The 17,159-nt window shown below is 37.4% G+C and overlaps 1 protein-coding gene across 2 annotated transcripts in view; it reads left to right on the forward strand.

Moving 5' to 3' along the window:
- Nucleotides 1-17,159, forward strand: part of ARL6IP6 (ADP ribosylation factor like GTPase 6 interacting protein 6) — a 37,711-nt gene that overhangs the window by 17,789 nt on the left and 2,763 nt on the right. The window contains exon 4 of one of the 2 annotated variants that reach the window (XM_060107244.1): nucleotides 11,551-11,614. The exons of the other annotated variant lie outside the window; for it this stretch is intronic. Within the exon in view, the coding sequence (XP_059963227.1) occupies nucleotides 11,551-11,575 (25 nt within the window). The 3' untranslated portion in view covers nucleotides 11,576-11,614. Of the gene's footprint in view, nucleotides 1-11,550; nucleotides 11,615-17,159 lie in introns of those variants that run through there. 2 annotated transcript variants of the gene reach the window in all.

Genomic DNA, 17,159 nt, shown 5'->3' on the forward strand with positions numbered 1-17,159 from the left:
TCTCTACCTTTTGAGAAAGTTGAAATCTTCAGACTTTATTTTCTTAGAAATCAGATTGATATATTTTATTATTTTGCAGTATCACACTTTTATAAAAATATCTTTATAATAGGTTATGTACTCTTTTGTTATCTAAAATAAAGTGATGCTAATATAAATATTTTCTTTGATTATATAAAAGTAATATAAGTTCTTTGTTGAAAATTCAAAAAACAAAAAGAAAAATAATGGAAAAACCCATAATTAGAGAAAGTGACACAACAGTTTTATTTATTTTTATTTATTTATTTATTTTTTGTGCAGTACGTAGGCCTCTCACTGTTGTGGCCTCTCCCGTTGCAGAGCACGGGCTCCGGACGCGCAGGCTCAGCAGCCATGGCTCACGGACCCAGCTGCTCCACGGCATGTGGGATCTTCCCGGACCGGGGCACGAACCCGTGTCCCCTGCATCGGCAGGTGGACTCTGAACCACTGCGCCACCAGGGAAGCCCCACAACATTTTAATGTATATCTTTCCATTCTTAGCATATTTTTAAAAATTAAAACTGGGACCACAATATACATATTTGTAATCCATTTTTTATTTAACATTTTGTTGGAACATTTTCTATTCTATTGGAATATTTCTTTGGAATTTTCAGTGTTTTAAATATATTTTTAAGACCAATCATTATATATATCTATCTTTTAAGGGAAATCTAATATAAATGATGGCTAGATTCTAAGATAATTTATTAACAGGGGTCTGCTTAACTAATTAGAAACTAAAGAAAGGCAAGATAATTGAGACTTAAAATGAAGAGACTTTTCTCTTTACTTTTTCTTTTTAAGATTAAGATTATTATTTAAAATATTCCCTGTTTCTAACTCCATGAATATCAGGCATGAAGAGATTAAAATAATCAGGTCTAACTGGTTTGTTAAAAAAAAGTCATTTGCTATCCTTTGCAGATTAAAATACAAGGGCATTCTTTTAAACTAATTAGTAGAAGTGGGAAAAAAATTTGATAAGACCAGTTTACTATGGCTATCAATTAGTTTTACTTCCCTGGGAACATAAACTCCTCAAGGGAAGAAAATAATAATCTTTATTGATATGTAGTAAATATTAGATGAGACATTTAATGAAATCACAATTTGGATCAATAATTCATTAGGGAGTTAAGAAATAAAACCTTTGGGGCTTCCCTGGTGGCATGGTGATTAAGAATCCGCCTGCCAATGCAGGGGACACGGGTTCGAGCCCTGGTCTGGGAAGTTCCCACATGCCACAGAGCAATGAAGCCCGTGTGGCACAACTACTGAGCCTGCGCTCTAGAGCCCATGAGCTACAACTACTGAAGCCCGCGTGCCTACAGCCCGTGCTCTGCAATGAGAGGTCACCGCAATGAGAAGCCCGCGCACTGCAACAAAGAGTAGCCCCCGCTCACCACAACTAGAGAAAGCCCGCGCGCAGCAACAAAGACCCAACGCAGCCAAAAATAAATAAATAAAATAAATAATTTTTTAAAAAAATAAAGAAGAGGTCTTCCCTGATGGCGCAGTGGTTGGGAGTCCGCCTGCCGATGCAGGGGACGCGGGTTCGTGCCCCAGTCCGGGAGGATACCGCGTGCCACTGGGCCCGTGAGCCGTGGCCACTGGGCCTGCGCGTCCGGAGCCTGTGCTCCGCAGTGGGAGGGGCCGCGGCGGTGAGAGGCCCTTGTACCGCAAAAAAAAATAAATAAAACCTTTGTACTCATTAACAAATTTTTTATATTTACTGTTTCATATTTGTTAGATATTATCTTAGTTCAGGCTGCTGTAACAAAGTACCATAAACTGGGTGGCTTATAAACAACAGAAATTTATTTCTCACAGTTCTGGAGACTGGAATTCTAAGATCAGGCTGCCAGCATGGTCAGTTTCTGGTGAGGTCCATCTTCTGGGTTGCACATGGCCTCCACCTTGTATCCTCACAAGGCAGAGAGCAGAGAGAGGAAGCAAGCTCTCTTGTGACTCTTATAAGAGCACTCATCCCAAATCCCATTCATGAGGGCTTCACTCTCATGACTTCATCTAATCCTAATTACCTTACAAAGGCCCCACATTCTAGTACCATCACATTGGGGAATAGGTTTTGACATGAATTTGGTGGTAAGGAGATGGACACAAACATAGTCCATAACAGCTACAGCTTAGAAACTTTCACTTTTACATAGGCGCAGACCTTTAGGAAATAAGATGGTTAAAGAAGTTTGCAAGTTGTATTTTCAGTCAGGTACTTAATGGGCTTCAAAGGCATATTTTAAGAAAGATGGAGGTCATGCTCACTTTGCAAACTTCTGGGTTAGAAGGTATACTGCAATGTCAAATATGCAAACTTCTCTGTTAGGATGCAGTTACTTTGTGGAAAAGAAAATTTGGGTCGATTGTACTTTTAAATTATTTTCTTAGTTTCTGAAAATCTGTTAAAGTGTTAATAACAAGAGGCAGAGGCAGTAACTTCAGATTCCTTGGAGTATCTATATAGGCATTGCCCACTTCTTGCTACTTTATAATTCATTATCCTGTTCTCCTACACTATTTAATCAGCATCTTTAGTTCACTTCTCATTAGTTTTCCCTGTTTACTCCTTGGTTGTTGTTAGTGATTTCCAAGCAGGGAAATTTAGCAGTGTATACGTAATCAATATTTCACATTATGGTGATCTGCTTTAATTATAGTTTCCAGGAGTTAATGCATATAAATATGTGACCTACCCATGTAAAGATACTGCATTCAGAGAGAACCCAGAGCTTGAAAGAATCTTTGGGTTCTTTCCAGGCTGGGCCGATGGCAGCACCAGAACTTTTTTTTTTTAAATATATATATATAGTTTTTAATAAATTTATTTTATTTATTTATTTTTGGCTGTGTTGTGTCTTTGTTGCTACGTGCGGGCTTTCTCTAGTTGCGGTGAACAGGGGGGCTACTCTTTGTTGCGGTGTGCAGGCTTCTCATTGCGATGGCTTCTTTTTGTTGCAGAGCACAGGCTCTAGGCGCGCAGGCTTCAGTAGCTGTGGCTCGTGGGCTCTAGAGCACAGGCTCAGTAGTTGTGGCGCACGGGCTTAGTTATCCGAGGCATGTGGGATCTTCCCAGTCCAGGGCTCGAACACGTGTCCCCTGCATTGGCAGGCGGATTCTTAACCACTGCGCCACCAGGGAAGCCCAGCACCAGAACTGTTATTTAAGTCCTCCCAGTTGGGGATGAAGATAGGTATGGATAGGAGATGTGCACCAAAGTTGCGTTTTTCCTAACAAGTACAACTTTTTAATGAATACTCTAGGATTGCTAGGGATGTCTTAGACATTCCTATTAAAGATTATGGGAGAACTGAGTCTCTGCTCAGTCATCCTTAGGGGTTATCATTTTTATTAACAGATGAAGAAACTGAGTCCCAAGGAATTTAAGTACCTTGCACAAAGCCAAATAGTTTGCATGTGTCATAGCCAGCACCTAACTCTATGTTTATTGTTTTTGTTTGCCCATCTCCTTTTTATTATGAAAAGAATCAACAGGAGGAATTTCACTAATTGAAACAGCATCATTTTATTGACAATTAAAGGCACTTGCTGTGGGCCTTTGCTCTATGAAATTTTTGCCTATGCGATATTGCCAAATGCAATTAAAATCTGTTCCTAAAATCTCACTCTTTGTTCTCTCCTTCACTGTTTTCTCTCAGTGACCAGAGTTCTCCACTTCAGAAAGACTGCTCTCGCATTTCACATTACCTGTGCACAAGCCCCATCTAGTGGTGCAGTGATGTGGCTGCAGGTTTATAGTTATCAGCTTGCTAATAAATAACTCAGTGATTATAATAGGTCCCGGCTAGGGTAAAAATGTTACTTTAGAGTCTAAAAATAAATTTGTTGGGGAAATGATAATATATATGATGGGTCTAGCAAAAAGCACAATGTAGACAGCTCATTAGTTTTGTAATTGAGTCAAAATAGTCAATAAAAAGTGATATGGGGCCTCCCTGGTGGCGCAAGTGGTTGAGAGTCCGCCTGCCGATGCAGGGGATACGGGTTCGTGCCCCGGTCTGGGAGGATCCCATATGCCGCGGAGCGGCTGGGCCCGTGAGCCATGGCCGCTGAGCCTGCGCGTCCGGAGCCTGCGCGTCCGGAGCCTGTGCTCCGCAACGGGGGAGGCCACAACAGTGAGAGAGGCCCGCATACTGCAAAAAAAAAAAAAAAAAAAAAAAAGTGATATGAAAAATAGTTAAATAAGTCATTAAGTTTGTTTATCTTATAGTACTTTTATGTAGAGTCAGAGTTCAAGGACCAATTTTTTTAAGGGCCAGTATTCTTAAATAAGTTAAGGGTGTTACTTCATTGTAGGGATAGGACTGTTATTTTGTGCTGGTAATACCCACAGAGACTCATTTCCAAGGAGGAAAAACGAATGCTTGTATTTCAAGTTATTAAGGATATAGGAATACTTGTTAAAGGAAAAAGTAGATTTCATTTTAAGTTTTCTTAGATAGCTTTTAAAAGAGACCAAAACCCTCAAAATTATCCCTGAAGTAGCCATTTTGAATTATCAGAAATAAGCAAAATATTGTATTTTTGTTATAATTAGACTCAAAATCAGTTAGTATTTGTCCTTTGAGTGCCTCTGAGATGGTCACATCTGTGTATTTCCTAAAATGAGGCAGATTGGAAGGCATAGTTGGATATTCGTTTTATAGAACTAAGAGCATAAATTCACTTTTATATTGGTAGAGAAGTTTGAAGTTTGGTGTTTGCTTTTAAATGTATTATTTCTCGTATTTATGACTTATTTGATGTGGGACTTATGGTCAAAATGCAGGGAACCTTTACAATTATTGGTTATTATTATGTCATGATTTCTAGGGATGTGCTACGGTAGAGAGTAGTGTCTTTATTAAAGCCTGCTTGATTGGCAATCTACAGTGTTTCATAGTAAATATACAAACCAGGGGTATCTACTGCTGATGCTCTTGGTCTTTTTGTCTAGATCACTCTGAGTTATTCACCTTTATGTTTCTTCTTCCAACCACTAATGGTATTTGGTAAATATCAGGACACTCAATGTCAATAAACACATGCTTTTACTTCAGTTTAAATTTAAATTTATTTTTATGCAGCTTTTTTTTTTAATTGTATTTTCTTACAGTGGTATTTGGTATTTGCAAAGTAAATCTGAAGTAAGAAAGAAAAGGGAACAGTTGATTTTCATTTGAATTGCTTTTTGGTAAACTGTTTTTGGTAACTTTTACAGAATAAAAATTAACACGTGATCTGATACTGTTTCATGTGTTATTTTATGTGTAAAGTTCTGGATGTAATCAGATGCTGAAATATTTAAATCTCCATTACATTTGTATATGAATGTGTTTGTTGTTACTATTGTTGTAGGAGGGAAGCAGATTCAGGATTTAGGATTGGCATTGCTGTATTATAATAATACTCTTTTTCTACTCAACATTAAGTTTATTTTTCTATGTTATTAAAGGGTCTTCTCTGACTTCTTGCTCTTCTTCACATTAGGGGCTTTAATTATTGGGGGTTAAAATACAGTACAAAACAGAATAGTAAAATCATAATGGAGGGCTTCCCTGGTGGCGCAGTGGTTGCGAGTCCGCCTGCCGATGCAGGGGACATGGGTTCGTGCCCCGGTCCAGGAAGATCCCACATTGCCGTGGAGCGGCTGGGCCCGTGAGCCATGGCCGCTGAGCCTGCGCGTCCGGAGCCTGTGCTCCACAACGGGAGAGGCCACAACAGTGAGAGGCCTGCGTACTGCAAAAAAAAAAAAAAAAAAAAAAAAAAAAAAAATCAGGGTTATGGGTTCTTGGGCAGTAATATGTCTTGAAGGACAGGAAAAGTGGGTGATTTAGTATTTAAATTAGAAGTTTCTTTTCTAAGCACACTAGATTTAACATTGAGCACAATAAATTGATGCTATGACTCTTTCATACAGACTTTGGAGGGCTGCCTCTTTGTCAAATCAGATTCTTTATTGCCATGGACTGATGAAACAGATGTCAGATGGCTAATTGCAGTAGGAGAGAAAAACTACTGACAAAAGAGACAGATCAAGAACTTGGCCTTGATATTTGAGTATCGTGAAGTTTCATTATCTAGGGACTGTTTGGAGCCATCACTTGTAATGCTGTCACTATTAATGAATGTATTGATGGCACCACACTGTGGCTTATTGAAGTGAAGGGTTAAAATATATGCGTGTCTTATAAAATATATTCTATTAAAGTTCTGAATGGAGACTTAAATAGATGTAACAAAATCTTATAAGAACTCATTAAATATTCTTGGTTTCTTTGTTATTTTCATAAAGTAATATAGCTAGTAAGTGTTTGCACCTGTTTGCTATGGCTTTTGCTTATGCTAATTTACAATGTGTTATGTTTGGGCTGCTGAAAAGACACGGGTATCCATATGTACAGAATAGCACTGATAAGAAATACATAAGAGATAGTACGTGGCAGTGTTGAACTTGGAACCCTTTCTGTGTGTTCAACAATCTTTATAAATTACGAGTCAGCCTGGTATATTAAAAAGGGCTTATAAGTCAGGAAGTGACTTCCAAATACTGCCAGAAGAGCTTTTGAGAAAGTCAGTTGGTGTCTCTGAGCCTTAATTTCCTCTCTCCAAAATGGGTTAAAAACAGTAACGTCTACCCTCATAGGCAATAAGTATAAATTTACTAGTTAAAGCAACAGATACATCAGATGATAAAGCAGATATAGTCCCAGAGCTTTTCTTTCCTTTCCTTAATTGAGATTTTTCAAGCTGGATATCTGACTATGGCCTACCACTGCTTGCCAATTATCTTTTCTTGAGTAATTGTTATTTATCTTGAGATCTTTATCCTTTTGTTTTTTCCCCTTTTTATTCTTTTAATAATAAGATGCTCTTTCTTGTATGAAATTATGCTGATAGTAGATTGTAGTGGTTTTCAAACCTGTTCCTGGCAAAACAAGTTTGAGAACAAAACATGGAGTCAGTTACTTCCTTTTAAAAAAAAAATCTTTTTTTTTTTTTTTTTTGTGGTACGCGGGCCTCTCACTGCCGTGGCCTCTCCCGTTGCAGAGCACAGGCTCCGGACGCGCAGGCTCAGCGGCCATGGCTCATGGGCCCAGCCGCTCCGCGGCATATGGGATCCTCCCAGACCGGGGCACGAACCCGTATCCCCTGCATCGGCAGGCAGACTCTCAACCACTGCGCCACCAGGGAGGCCCAAAAAATCATTTTTAAACTGACTCATGAAATCTAAAGGCTTGGGAATCCCATTTTTCTTGGACTTTTTGGCCTAACTTTCTAATGAATAAGGACTTTGTCTAACCAAGGTAGTGTCCAGGACAGATAGATATCCTAAGGCATTTTGCTACATCGATATACTGGTGAATAAAGTTAACATGTCTGACATAATTCAGTTTGCAACCAAGTAGACTGCTGCATATAAGTAAAGTAGACTGTAGGTTAGTATGCAGTTTCATCCAACCAGATACACATTTATTTCTCTCTGACTGATTTTCAGGGAATTGTAGTACAATGAGAGATATCTTAAATGTATACATTTTAATTCCATGTTAAAGAACTGTGTTCATTGTTAGGATCTTTCAGAGCCTGTACGTTATTAAGTTAGTTAATATCACACCAGCAAAGCATAGGGTTGTGATTCAGTTAAAAGTTCTAGTTGGTAAAATTCTAGATGAAGGATTTTAGTGTATATATGGAGGCATAATTATTGCAGAATTGAGATCCAGAGGAATTAAAGAGATCATAAAGACTAACCTTATGCTTGAGAAGCAGAAGTAGGACCAGAGAAGTTGGCAGTATAGCTAAGAAACTTAGTGCTAAGGAAAAGAAAGCCTTTTAAAAATGAGGAAACCCTTCATGCATTGTTGGTGGGAATGTAAATTGATATAGTCACTATGGAGAACAGTATGGAGGTTCCTTTAAAGACTAAAAATAGAATTGCGATATGACCCAGCAATCCCACTACTGGGATATACCCAGAGAAAACCAGGATTCAAAAAGACACATGCACCCCATTCTTAATTGCAGCACTATTTATAATAGCCAGGACATGGAAACAACCTAAATGTCCATCAGCAGACGAATGGAAAAAGAAGATGTGGTACATATATACAATGGAATATTACTCAGCCATAAAAAGGAATGAAATTGGGTCATTTGCAGAGACATGGATGGACCTAGAGACTGTCATACAGAGTGAACTAAGTCAGAAAGAGAAAAACAAATATCATATATTAACACATATATGTGGAATCTGAAAAAATTGGTATAGACAATCTTATTTACAAAGCAGAAATAGAGACACAGTTGTAGAGAACAAACATATGGATACCAAGGGGGAAAGTGGGGGGTAGGATGAATTGGGAGATTGGGATTGACATATATACACTATTGATACTATGTATAAGATAGATAACTAATGAGAACCTACTGTATAGAACAGGGAACTCTACTCAGTGCTCTGTGGTGACCTAAATGGGAAAGAAATCAAAAGAGAAGGGATATATGTATACATATTGCTGATTCACTTTGCTGTACAGTAGAAACTAATACACTTTATATTGTAAAGCAACTATACTCCAATAAAAAAAAAGAAATTAAAGAGGGGACATCACTACAGATCCCATGGACATTAAAAGGATAATAAAGGAGTATATGGGGAAAACAAAATAAAAATGAGATAATCCTTAAAGCTGAAATTTTGAATTCCATTATAACATATCGTGTAGATTGATAAATCAACTTGCTCCATTAACATGGTGGGTACTTTATAACTGATACTTATTCATAATGCACATCATTAGCCTAATCACAGGGCTAATGAGGCAATGGAGTAAATGCTCAAAATGTTCAACATCAGCTGCTAGGTATTAAGAATGATACATTATAGGGGCTTCCCTGGTGGCACGGTGGTTGAGAGTCCGCCTGCCGATGCAGGGGACGCGGGTTCGTGCCCTGGTCAGGGAAGATCCCACATGCTGCCGAGCGGCTGGGCCCGTGAGCCATGGCCGCTGAGCCTGCGCGTCCGGAGCCTGTGCTCCGCAACGGGAGAGGCCACAACAGTGAGAGGCCCGCGTACCGCAAAAAGAAAAAAAAAAAAAGAGAATGATACATTATAGCTGAACATTAAGTGTATACATTTATACTTTTTTCCTCACTTTTTATATCTTTTAAGTATATGTTTCTCCAGATAATCTTTGCCTCAGATTTATCATGAAACCTTGAAGTCAGTAGTCATTTTTCTAACGACTTTATATTTTAATAGCATTTTCTATTTTAAATAATAATTGAGAAATTTATTTGCTAGGACAGTGACTGATTTAAAATTTCCCCTTACTGTTTTTTTTTAATGATTACAGAATTAATACATGCATCACAGAATTATATAACTCAGAAAGTTAAAGGCTGTAAAATCTTATTTTAAATAACTGAACTAACTAGTGTTAACAGACTGGAGATTATACCTCAGATTTTTTAAAAATCTATACACATGCAAATATTTCTGTTTTTATCATAGTATAATCATGTCACACATATTTTTTAAATAATTCTATATTTGTCTTGATTACTAAAACCTTATGACTGTGTGTGTGTATATATATACACACACCTATGTATGTGTGTATATGGTTTGTGTGGTGTATGCATTTGAAATACATCACTCCACCCAAATATAACTATACCTTAAAATCTGGTAAACTAGCTAACATGATGGTTTTAGTCTTATTCTCTGGCACTTCATTCTAAAAAATATTTTGCTGTATTTTATCCTGACAGGTTACTTTGAAATACAAATGTATAAAAAAAAAGAGAAAGAAATACAAATGTATATATGCATACACACTTACACAATACATCCAATGTGTAGCCACTGTCCTAGCAAGGTAAATATATACAAAAAGAAGAGAGGGACAAATGGGAGAATTTTTTTTTTTTAATTCCTGCATAGTCTCTTACCTGATTTCTTATTTGAGTTATCTGTCATATAACATTTTAAAGAAGTCAAAATCTGTATGGGAACATGATGATACAATGAAACAAACAAGTTTTTTAAGTGTTTGTTCAACTTATGTATTTTTTTTAAAACTATAGTAGCTTTTGAAATTTTCATGTGGAAAGCAGTTGGGATAGATTTTTCAAGTGATGATCTCTTGGGAAATCTCTTTGCTAATTTATATATTTCCACATAGTGGTAGTATTCACTTTGAGGATCTTAGAATCACCGGAAGTTCTAGCTGAAGAGAGATTCTGATTCAGCATGTCTGGCGTGGGGTCTGAGATTCTGAATTTCTAAGAAAGTCCCAGGCAATGCCAATATATTGCTGATCTCTGGAGTACACTTTGAAGAGGAAGGCTTTAGGACAAAACTTGGCAAACTTTTTCTGTAAGGGTCCAAGTGGTATTTTTGGCTTTGTGGGCCATGTGGTCCCTGTTACAACTCTTCAACTCTGCCATTGTAGCACCAAAGCAGCCAAGGACAATACATAAAGGAATGAGTGAGACTATGTTCCAATAAAAAGAAATAGTTGGCAGGATAGGTGTACCTTCGTTTGCCAAGCCCTCCTTTAGGAGACGACTCTGAAATTAGATATTGCTTATAAAAAATTTCTTTTTTTTTTTTTTTTTTCTTTTTGCAGTATGCGGGCCTCTCACTGTTGTGGCCTCTCCCGTTGCGGAGCACAGGCTCCGGATGCGCAGGCCCAGCGGCCATGGCTCACGGGCCCAGCCGCTCCGCGGCATATGGGATCCTCCCAGACCGGGGCACGAACCCGTATCCCCTGCATCGGCAGGCGGACTCTTAACCACTGCGCCACCAGGGAGGCCCAAAAAATTTCTAATTTTTGGTTAAAAAGTATATATATGTTTATATATATTCAATGTAAGATGGAGTGGGCTTGTTTGTTCAGGTTAGTTTTATAGTTGTTAGGATGTAACACATTTGTAAAAATCTCATTTTACACTAATTTATACTAATTTATAATAATTACTGCACACCTAAATGGTAAACATAATAATTTTTCCTGAATATGAGTTTTAATGAATAAATGATGATGATAAAGTAGTGATGAAAGGTCGGCTAAAGGCTGTTTGAACGAACAGGAAAGCTTACAGTTTGAGGATGTTTAAAATTATAACAAAATAGGGCTTCCCTGGTAGGTGCAGTGGTTGAGAGTCCACCTGCCAATGCACGGGACACGGGTTCGTGCCCAGGTCCGGGAAGATCCCACATGCTGTGGAACGGCTGGGCCCGTGAGCCATGGCCGCTGAGCCTGCGCGTCCAGAGCCTGTGCTCCGCAAAGGGAGAGGCCACAACAGTGAGTCCCCGTACTGCAAAAAAAATTACGACAAAATAAATGAGACAGTTATAAAAAAACCCATTGTATTAATTTTACTCACTTCTTTTAGATTGCGAGTCTACAAGTTACTTCCTTGCCAAGAATGGGAAGAATTTTTCAGGGTTAAGAAATAGACTAGGAACTATAAGTAAAACTAGCTTCCTTTTACCAGGCCCTGTACAGAGAAGGAAGGATGAAGTGCCTGCCCTGTAAAATTGCAACGTTATGGAGGTCAAAGAAAGGTCAGGTAGGAGAGAGCCTGGAACTAACGAAATGTTGAAATAGCAGAAGACCTCAAATCCATTCTAAAGTAGGCCAAGGGCTGTGATGTTCCATATAAAAAGGATCAAGAGGCAGAGATGAATCATCCCAAGTAAGATCTGAATAACTAGAGTTCACAACCTTTGTAGTCTGAACTAGAATCTTACTAGCTAGCCCTATCCATCATCCATCTGTCCATCTTACATCCCTTTCCCATTTTTTTCTGTAGCTATTCCAAATCTTCACTTTGCATTTTAGTTTTCAGTGGACTTCACTTCCAGTTTCATGAAAGGTCATCATGAGAGAACTTCCTGCTTCTTCCCTCTCCCTTTCATGATTATGAACTTAAATTTACATCTACTTTCATCATACCACCCGTTCCTCTTATCTCAGAATAAAGTGTTCTTCTCCCAATTTTACTTCCTTTGTTGTAGATCCACCGCCCCCCCCTTCCCACCGCACCTTCCTTTTTCATATATCTTCAGCCTTTCCTTTTATATCCAATATTCTTGTTAGGATATTTTTTAAACATTCAAGTTTCTCCTGTGTTAGAGAAAAAAATCCTCATGCCCAGATCTCTCCATAGCTAAATATCTTACAAGACTAGAGAAGAGATAGTCCCTGTTTCACAGTGACTGTAGTTGCTACCACGTGTGTTGTGCGTTCACTCCTACACTACCATTTTTCTCCTTGAATTAACTGCAGAACTCTTAATTACAAAATTTAACATTCCTTTTTCAATCCATTATTTGAAACTGTTTATCATTACTTTTCAAAATGCTTTTCTTTCTTAATTTCTCTGGCATCACTCCCTCCTGTTTTGTTTTGTTTTCTGTCCAGCTTTCTGATCACTATTTCTCACTTGTGGAATCCCTTTTCATAAGCTACTACTTTGAGTAGCAGAAGTCTGGCCAAAGATTTCTGAGTCTGTCTAGCCTGTCTTAAGCCTCTGTCCTAAGAATCCTCCTTTTGGTTTTCATTTGTATTTCCTGTTGCTTACTGGGAGTTTTTACTTCAGTGTCCCACAGGTATTTGCAGTTCAGCACATCTAAAATTGACTTCATTATTTCCTACTTCCCACCGACCTGTAATCTTCTCTTGGGTTCCCTATCATGCTGATTGGTGTTTCATCCAGCCAGTAACTCAAATGAGAAACCTGGCATCACCTTCAGTTCTTCCTTCTCCCCCAGTAACTCCAGCCAGTCAAGGATAAAAAATAATGGTTGACATTTATTGTGTTTATGATCGTGTGCTCAGTAAATGGGAGGCACTGCAACAAGTGGTTAATAGTATCTCATTTAGTCTTCACAGGAACACTAAAGAGAGGAATTATTAACCTTATTTTAAAGATGGGGAATTAGATTTCCAGGTAGGCTAAAGTAGTCCTGTAAATAATAGAGCCATGTTTAAACACCCTGTGGAAGGAAAGTTAGCTTTCCAAGTCTTTCACTCTCACCATACCAAACTATTAACCATTTCCTGCATTCTCCATTGTGTGTTGCTTCTGCACATATTGTATTTGTTTAGAACTCTAAATTCATCATACTCAGTTTTAGCTCAGGTGTTGACTCTTCTTTAAAATCTCTCCCCTTCTACAAATCGAATGGCTCCTTTGTCTTCCAGGTAATGCTGTCTGCAGAACTTTACTTAGCACACTGTCACTAGACACATCTTTGAGGACAACATTGATTCTTGCTTACTTCTCTGTCTCCCATATATAATGCCTGATATAGAGAATTCATACTGTAAATTTTGGTGAAGTAAAATAATGGAAAGAAAGTTAAGAAAATTATAAAATAAAGAACTTTAGAGTATAAAGGGTGAATGTAATATATGTTGTTTTTTTCTTAATGAGAGACATAGCATTTCCTCAGTGAAGAAAGCTTTCTCTTTGAAATTCTAACCCTTATTTCTTAAATAACACTGGTAAAGTTAATTGGAATACACACAGTTCCACAGCAATTTCTGTAAGTAATTTGTTGTATCATTTTGTGTTTCTGAAAGAAACATAAAAAATGCTTGGTAAGTGATTGAAATATGATGAGGTTTAGTATTTTCTTTCAGATTTTGGGTTTGGGTTAAGAACTTTTGACTCCAGATGAAGAACTGATAGTTACTCCAACCAAGCTCACACAGCTTAAAATTCTTTAGGAATTAGAGATTTCTTGGCTAGGTATAGAATGAGAAATAAAAGGCAGCCCAGGTGTGTGAAGAAGGAATGGATTAGTACCAGCTAGTTCATCCTGTCTCCTACTGAGCCAGTCAGACACAGAAACAAATAGCCAGCTGGTTCTTAATGTAGGACCTTAATATAATTTCTTATTCTGGCAAGCAGAGAGCTTTCTGCTTAGAGCAAAATCAGTTGGCAGTGATGCTACTGTATTAAATTGCAGGAGTTCTGTCATAAAAACATGTCTGAAATGTGGGACTATATGCGAGGGAAAGGAAATACAGGAATTAATATGGTAAGGATTGAAGATTTCAAGAAAGTGGAGTCTAGTATGTAGTACAGAGATTCAGTTTGGAGTCAGCCAAACCAAGGTTAGAGTAAAAACAATAAACAACATGAAATGAAAAAAGAGCTGCTAATCTGTTTGGTCTCTCTCTTAAATAAACAAAGGTAATTTATTTGAAACTTTTGACAGTGGCTTATTCAGTGCTTTTATTTGTGGTTCAAAAGTAAAAGCATAGTCACTTAAATTGCCAGAATCATTGAATTAATTTGAATCTTAAATTTGAAATGTATTCCATTCCTGAATAAATGAAAATAGTTAAGGTATATGATGATTTGTTCACTTTACAAGTTTCTGTTAAATATCAATGTAAATATATTGCTAGAAAGTACATTTCCAGACTACAAAATCTAGATATAAATAGTGGAAGTCTGAGTGCCCTAGTGAATTATAAAGGGAGGAGTGATTATGAACTCATAGGAAGAGGGTAATACCAAGCAGCAATGCACACAAACCTATAATTCTTCAGTCCCGTTCTTCCCTCCACCTCCTGAGTCTGCTTGTATGTTATTGTTTGTTTCTCTGTTTTGGATTGGGGATGGGTCTAGATTTAGGTGTTTTACTTAGAAGGAAGGAAGAGTTGAAGTAGAAGATGAAAAGAATTTTTAAAAATCTCATCTGTAGCTAAGCTTTCTTTTCTGTACTAGATAGTGGCTAACATTTATTGATCATTTGGTATGTGCCACACACCTGATTCTCATAACAACTTTATAAGGGTAGATTTTATTTTTATTTCCATTTTGGGAAATTGAGGCTCAGAGGTCAAACAATTCTTCTGGCTTCATACCCCTTGTAAGTGGCAAAGCTTGGCCCTCAAACCATCTCTGTTTAGCTACAGAGCTCGAACTCTTAACCACTAACAGGAACCACATGAGTACCTTTTTGTAGGATTCTTTATTATTAGAAGGGAGTTCTTTAGAACTAGAACAAAATAGTACCTTTTTATAACTAATCTTTTAGGACATGGAAATAGTTCTATTATAATGAGACTTTCTTTGTAACCATATTTTCTCTAGTAATTTTTTCTTATTGAACAATATCTCCCATTTCCATATTGATTTCAGAAATGTATTGCAGTGGACTAGAACTTTATCTCCGGATAATAAAATCCACATTTAGGAATCCTAACATTTACTTGGGAAACATTCTGGTTTTGTCATTGAGTTCTCTGTGTATTTTTCTACCTATTTTTAAATGGTCAACTGAATAGTCAGGCCTTAAAATTTTGGATTAGTATGTTAAATGAGGTCATATATTAATTTTCATTATATTTGTGTGTCTCCTTGATTGATTCTTTGTGACTAAAATATTTATGTATTGATAGTTATACTCCCTACATCATTGTTTCAGTTTAAGCACAGGTAATGTTGATGAATTAACCTATTTTAATAGGTAGGAAAAAACCTACATAATCTCATTCAAGTGTTTTTACTTATTCTGTCTTTGCAACTTGAATAGTCATAGAAATTTAAAACTGTTAGGGATCTTAAGTTTATCTGATCCAGCCCTTTACTTGATAACCATGAAATCTTAAGTGTGTAAGTTCACTTCTCCTGGTTTTGTCTTTTTCCCTTTATACCACAGTATCTCATTTGCTAGTCCATTGCCACATCTTTGAAAATTGACATTAAGGAAAGTTAACCTTGTTAACTCTTTTATTTGCTCTGCTCACTTGTATTTTATATCCAGTTGACAAAAAGCATTTTGAGCAAAGGAGTATTTTAGGGAAATTAATCTGTACAATATGTTTTAGGTATAAGGAGAGAATGACTTGGAAAGAATTGCATCATGAATTTATTTTCTCGGTCACATTTATGTATGAAATAATAATTGGGCAATAAGTACATTAGTTATTAGAAAAATAACTGTTAAAACCACAACAACAAAATCTGTAGGTCCATTAAAATTAAAAAAGACTGATAATATACTAAATGTTGGTGACACTGTGGAGCAACTGAAACTCTCATATGTTGGTAGAAGTGTAAAGGAATCAACTATTTGGGGGAAATGTTTGATGCTTTCTACTAAAGCCACATTTACCATACATCTACCTTATAACCCAGCAATTGCATTCCTCGGACTTCCCAAGAGAAATGAGTGCAGATGCTTACCACCCACCACAGGTGTGTACATAGTATCATGTTCATAATAGCTCTCTTTATAGGAGCACCAAATTGGAAACAACCTGAATTCCCAGTAGTAGAATGGATAAATAAATTTTGGTATTTTTATACAATGGAGTACTAAACTTTAATACAGAAGAACACACCAGTGCTACGTACAGCACCATGGATGAATTTCACAAACACTACTGAGAGAAAGAATGCAGACACAAAAGAATACATCATGATGCCATGTAAATGGAGTTTCAACAGCAGGTGAAACAAGTCATCATGATAGCAGTGTGGTAGTTATCTGAGGGTTTGAGGGAGGGAAGGTGGATATTGACAGGGAAGAGGAACAAAAGAGCTTTCTCTGGTGCTAGAAATGTTCTGTATTTGATCTGGGTGGTAGGTGCATGAGGGTATACCATAATAAAGATTCATTGATCTGTATATATGTTAGGCATTTGCACTTTACTGTGTATACTTTAAAAAGTAAAATGCATATATATAAAGAGAGATTGAGTAAAATAGGCACCATACTTAGTCATAATTTTTCAGTTCAAAATGTGCCCTCTACAAGAAATAAATGAAAGGCTTTGACAAAGGGGAGTCAAGATACCTTCAGCTTTTTACAGGACTTCAAAGATCACAAGAGGCATAGGAGGGAAAACTTACCAGGGGTTCTCTGTATCTTCCTTGGGAGGAAAATCATGGTGGGTGTTTGAAAAGGAGCTTTAAATCAAGCGATTTGTCAAAGATTTTTAGTCCCTTGCCTGGCAGTACATGTGTGACAATGGCTACAACGTTCCCAGTGGGAGTATGGTGCGTTTGAGATGGTAGAAAGACTAAGAACCACTGCTCTGGAGTATTTCTTCATTGCCATTAGAATTCCTTGTTGTGCC

The sequence above is a fragment of the Mesoplodon densirostris genome, chromosome 8, assembly GCF_025265405.1.
Source record: "Mesoplodon densirostris isolate mMesDen1 chromosome 8, mMesDen1 primary haplotype, whole genome shotgun sequence".
In the NCBI taxonomy this organism is placed as follows: Eukaryota; Metazoa; Chordata; class Mammalia; order Artiodactyla; family Ziphiidae; genus Mesoplodon; species Mesoplodon densirostris.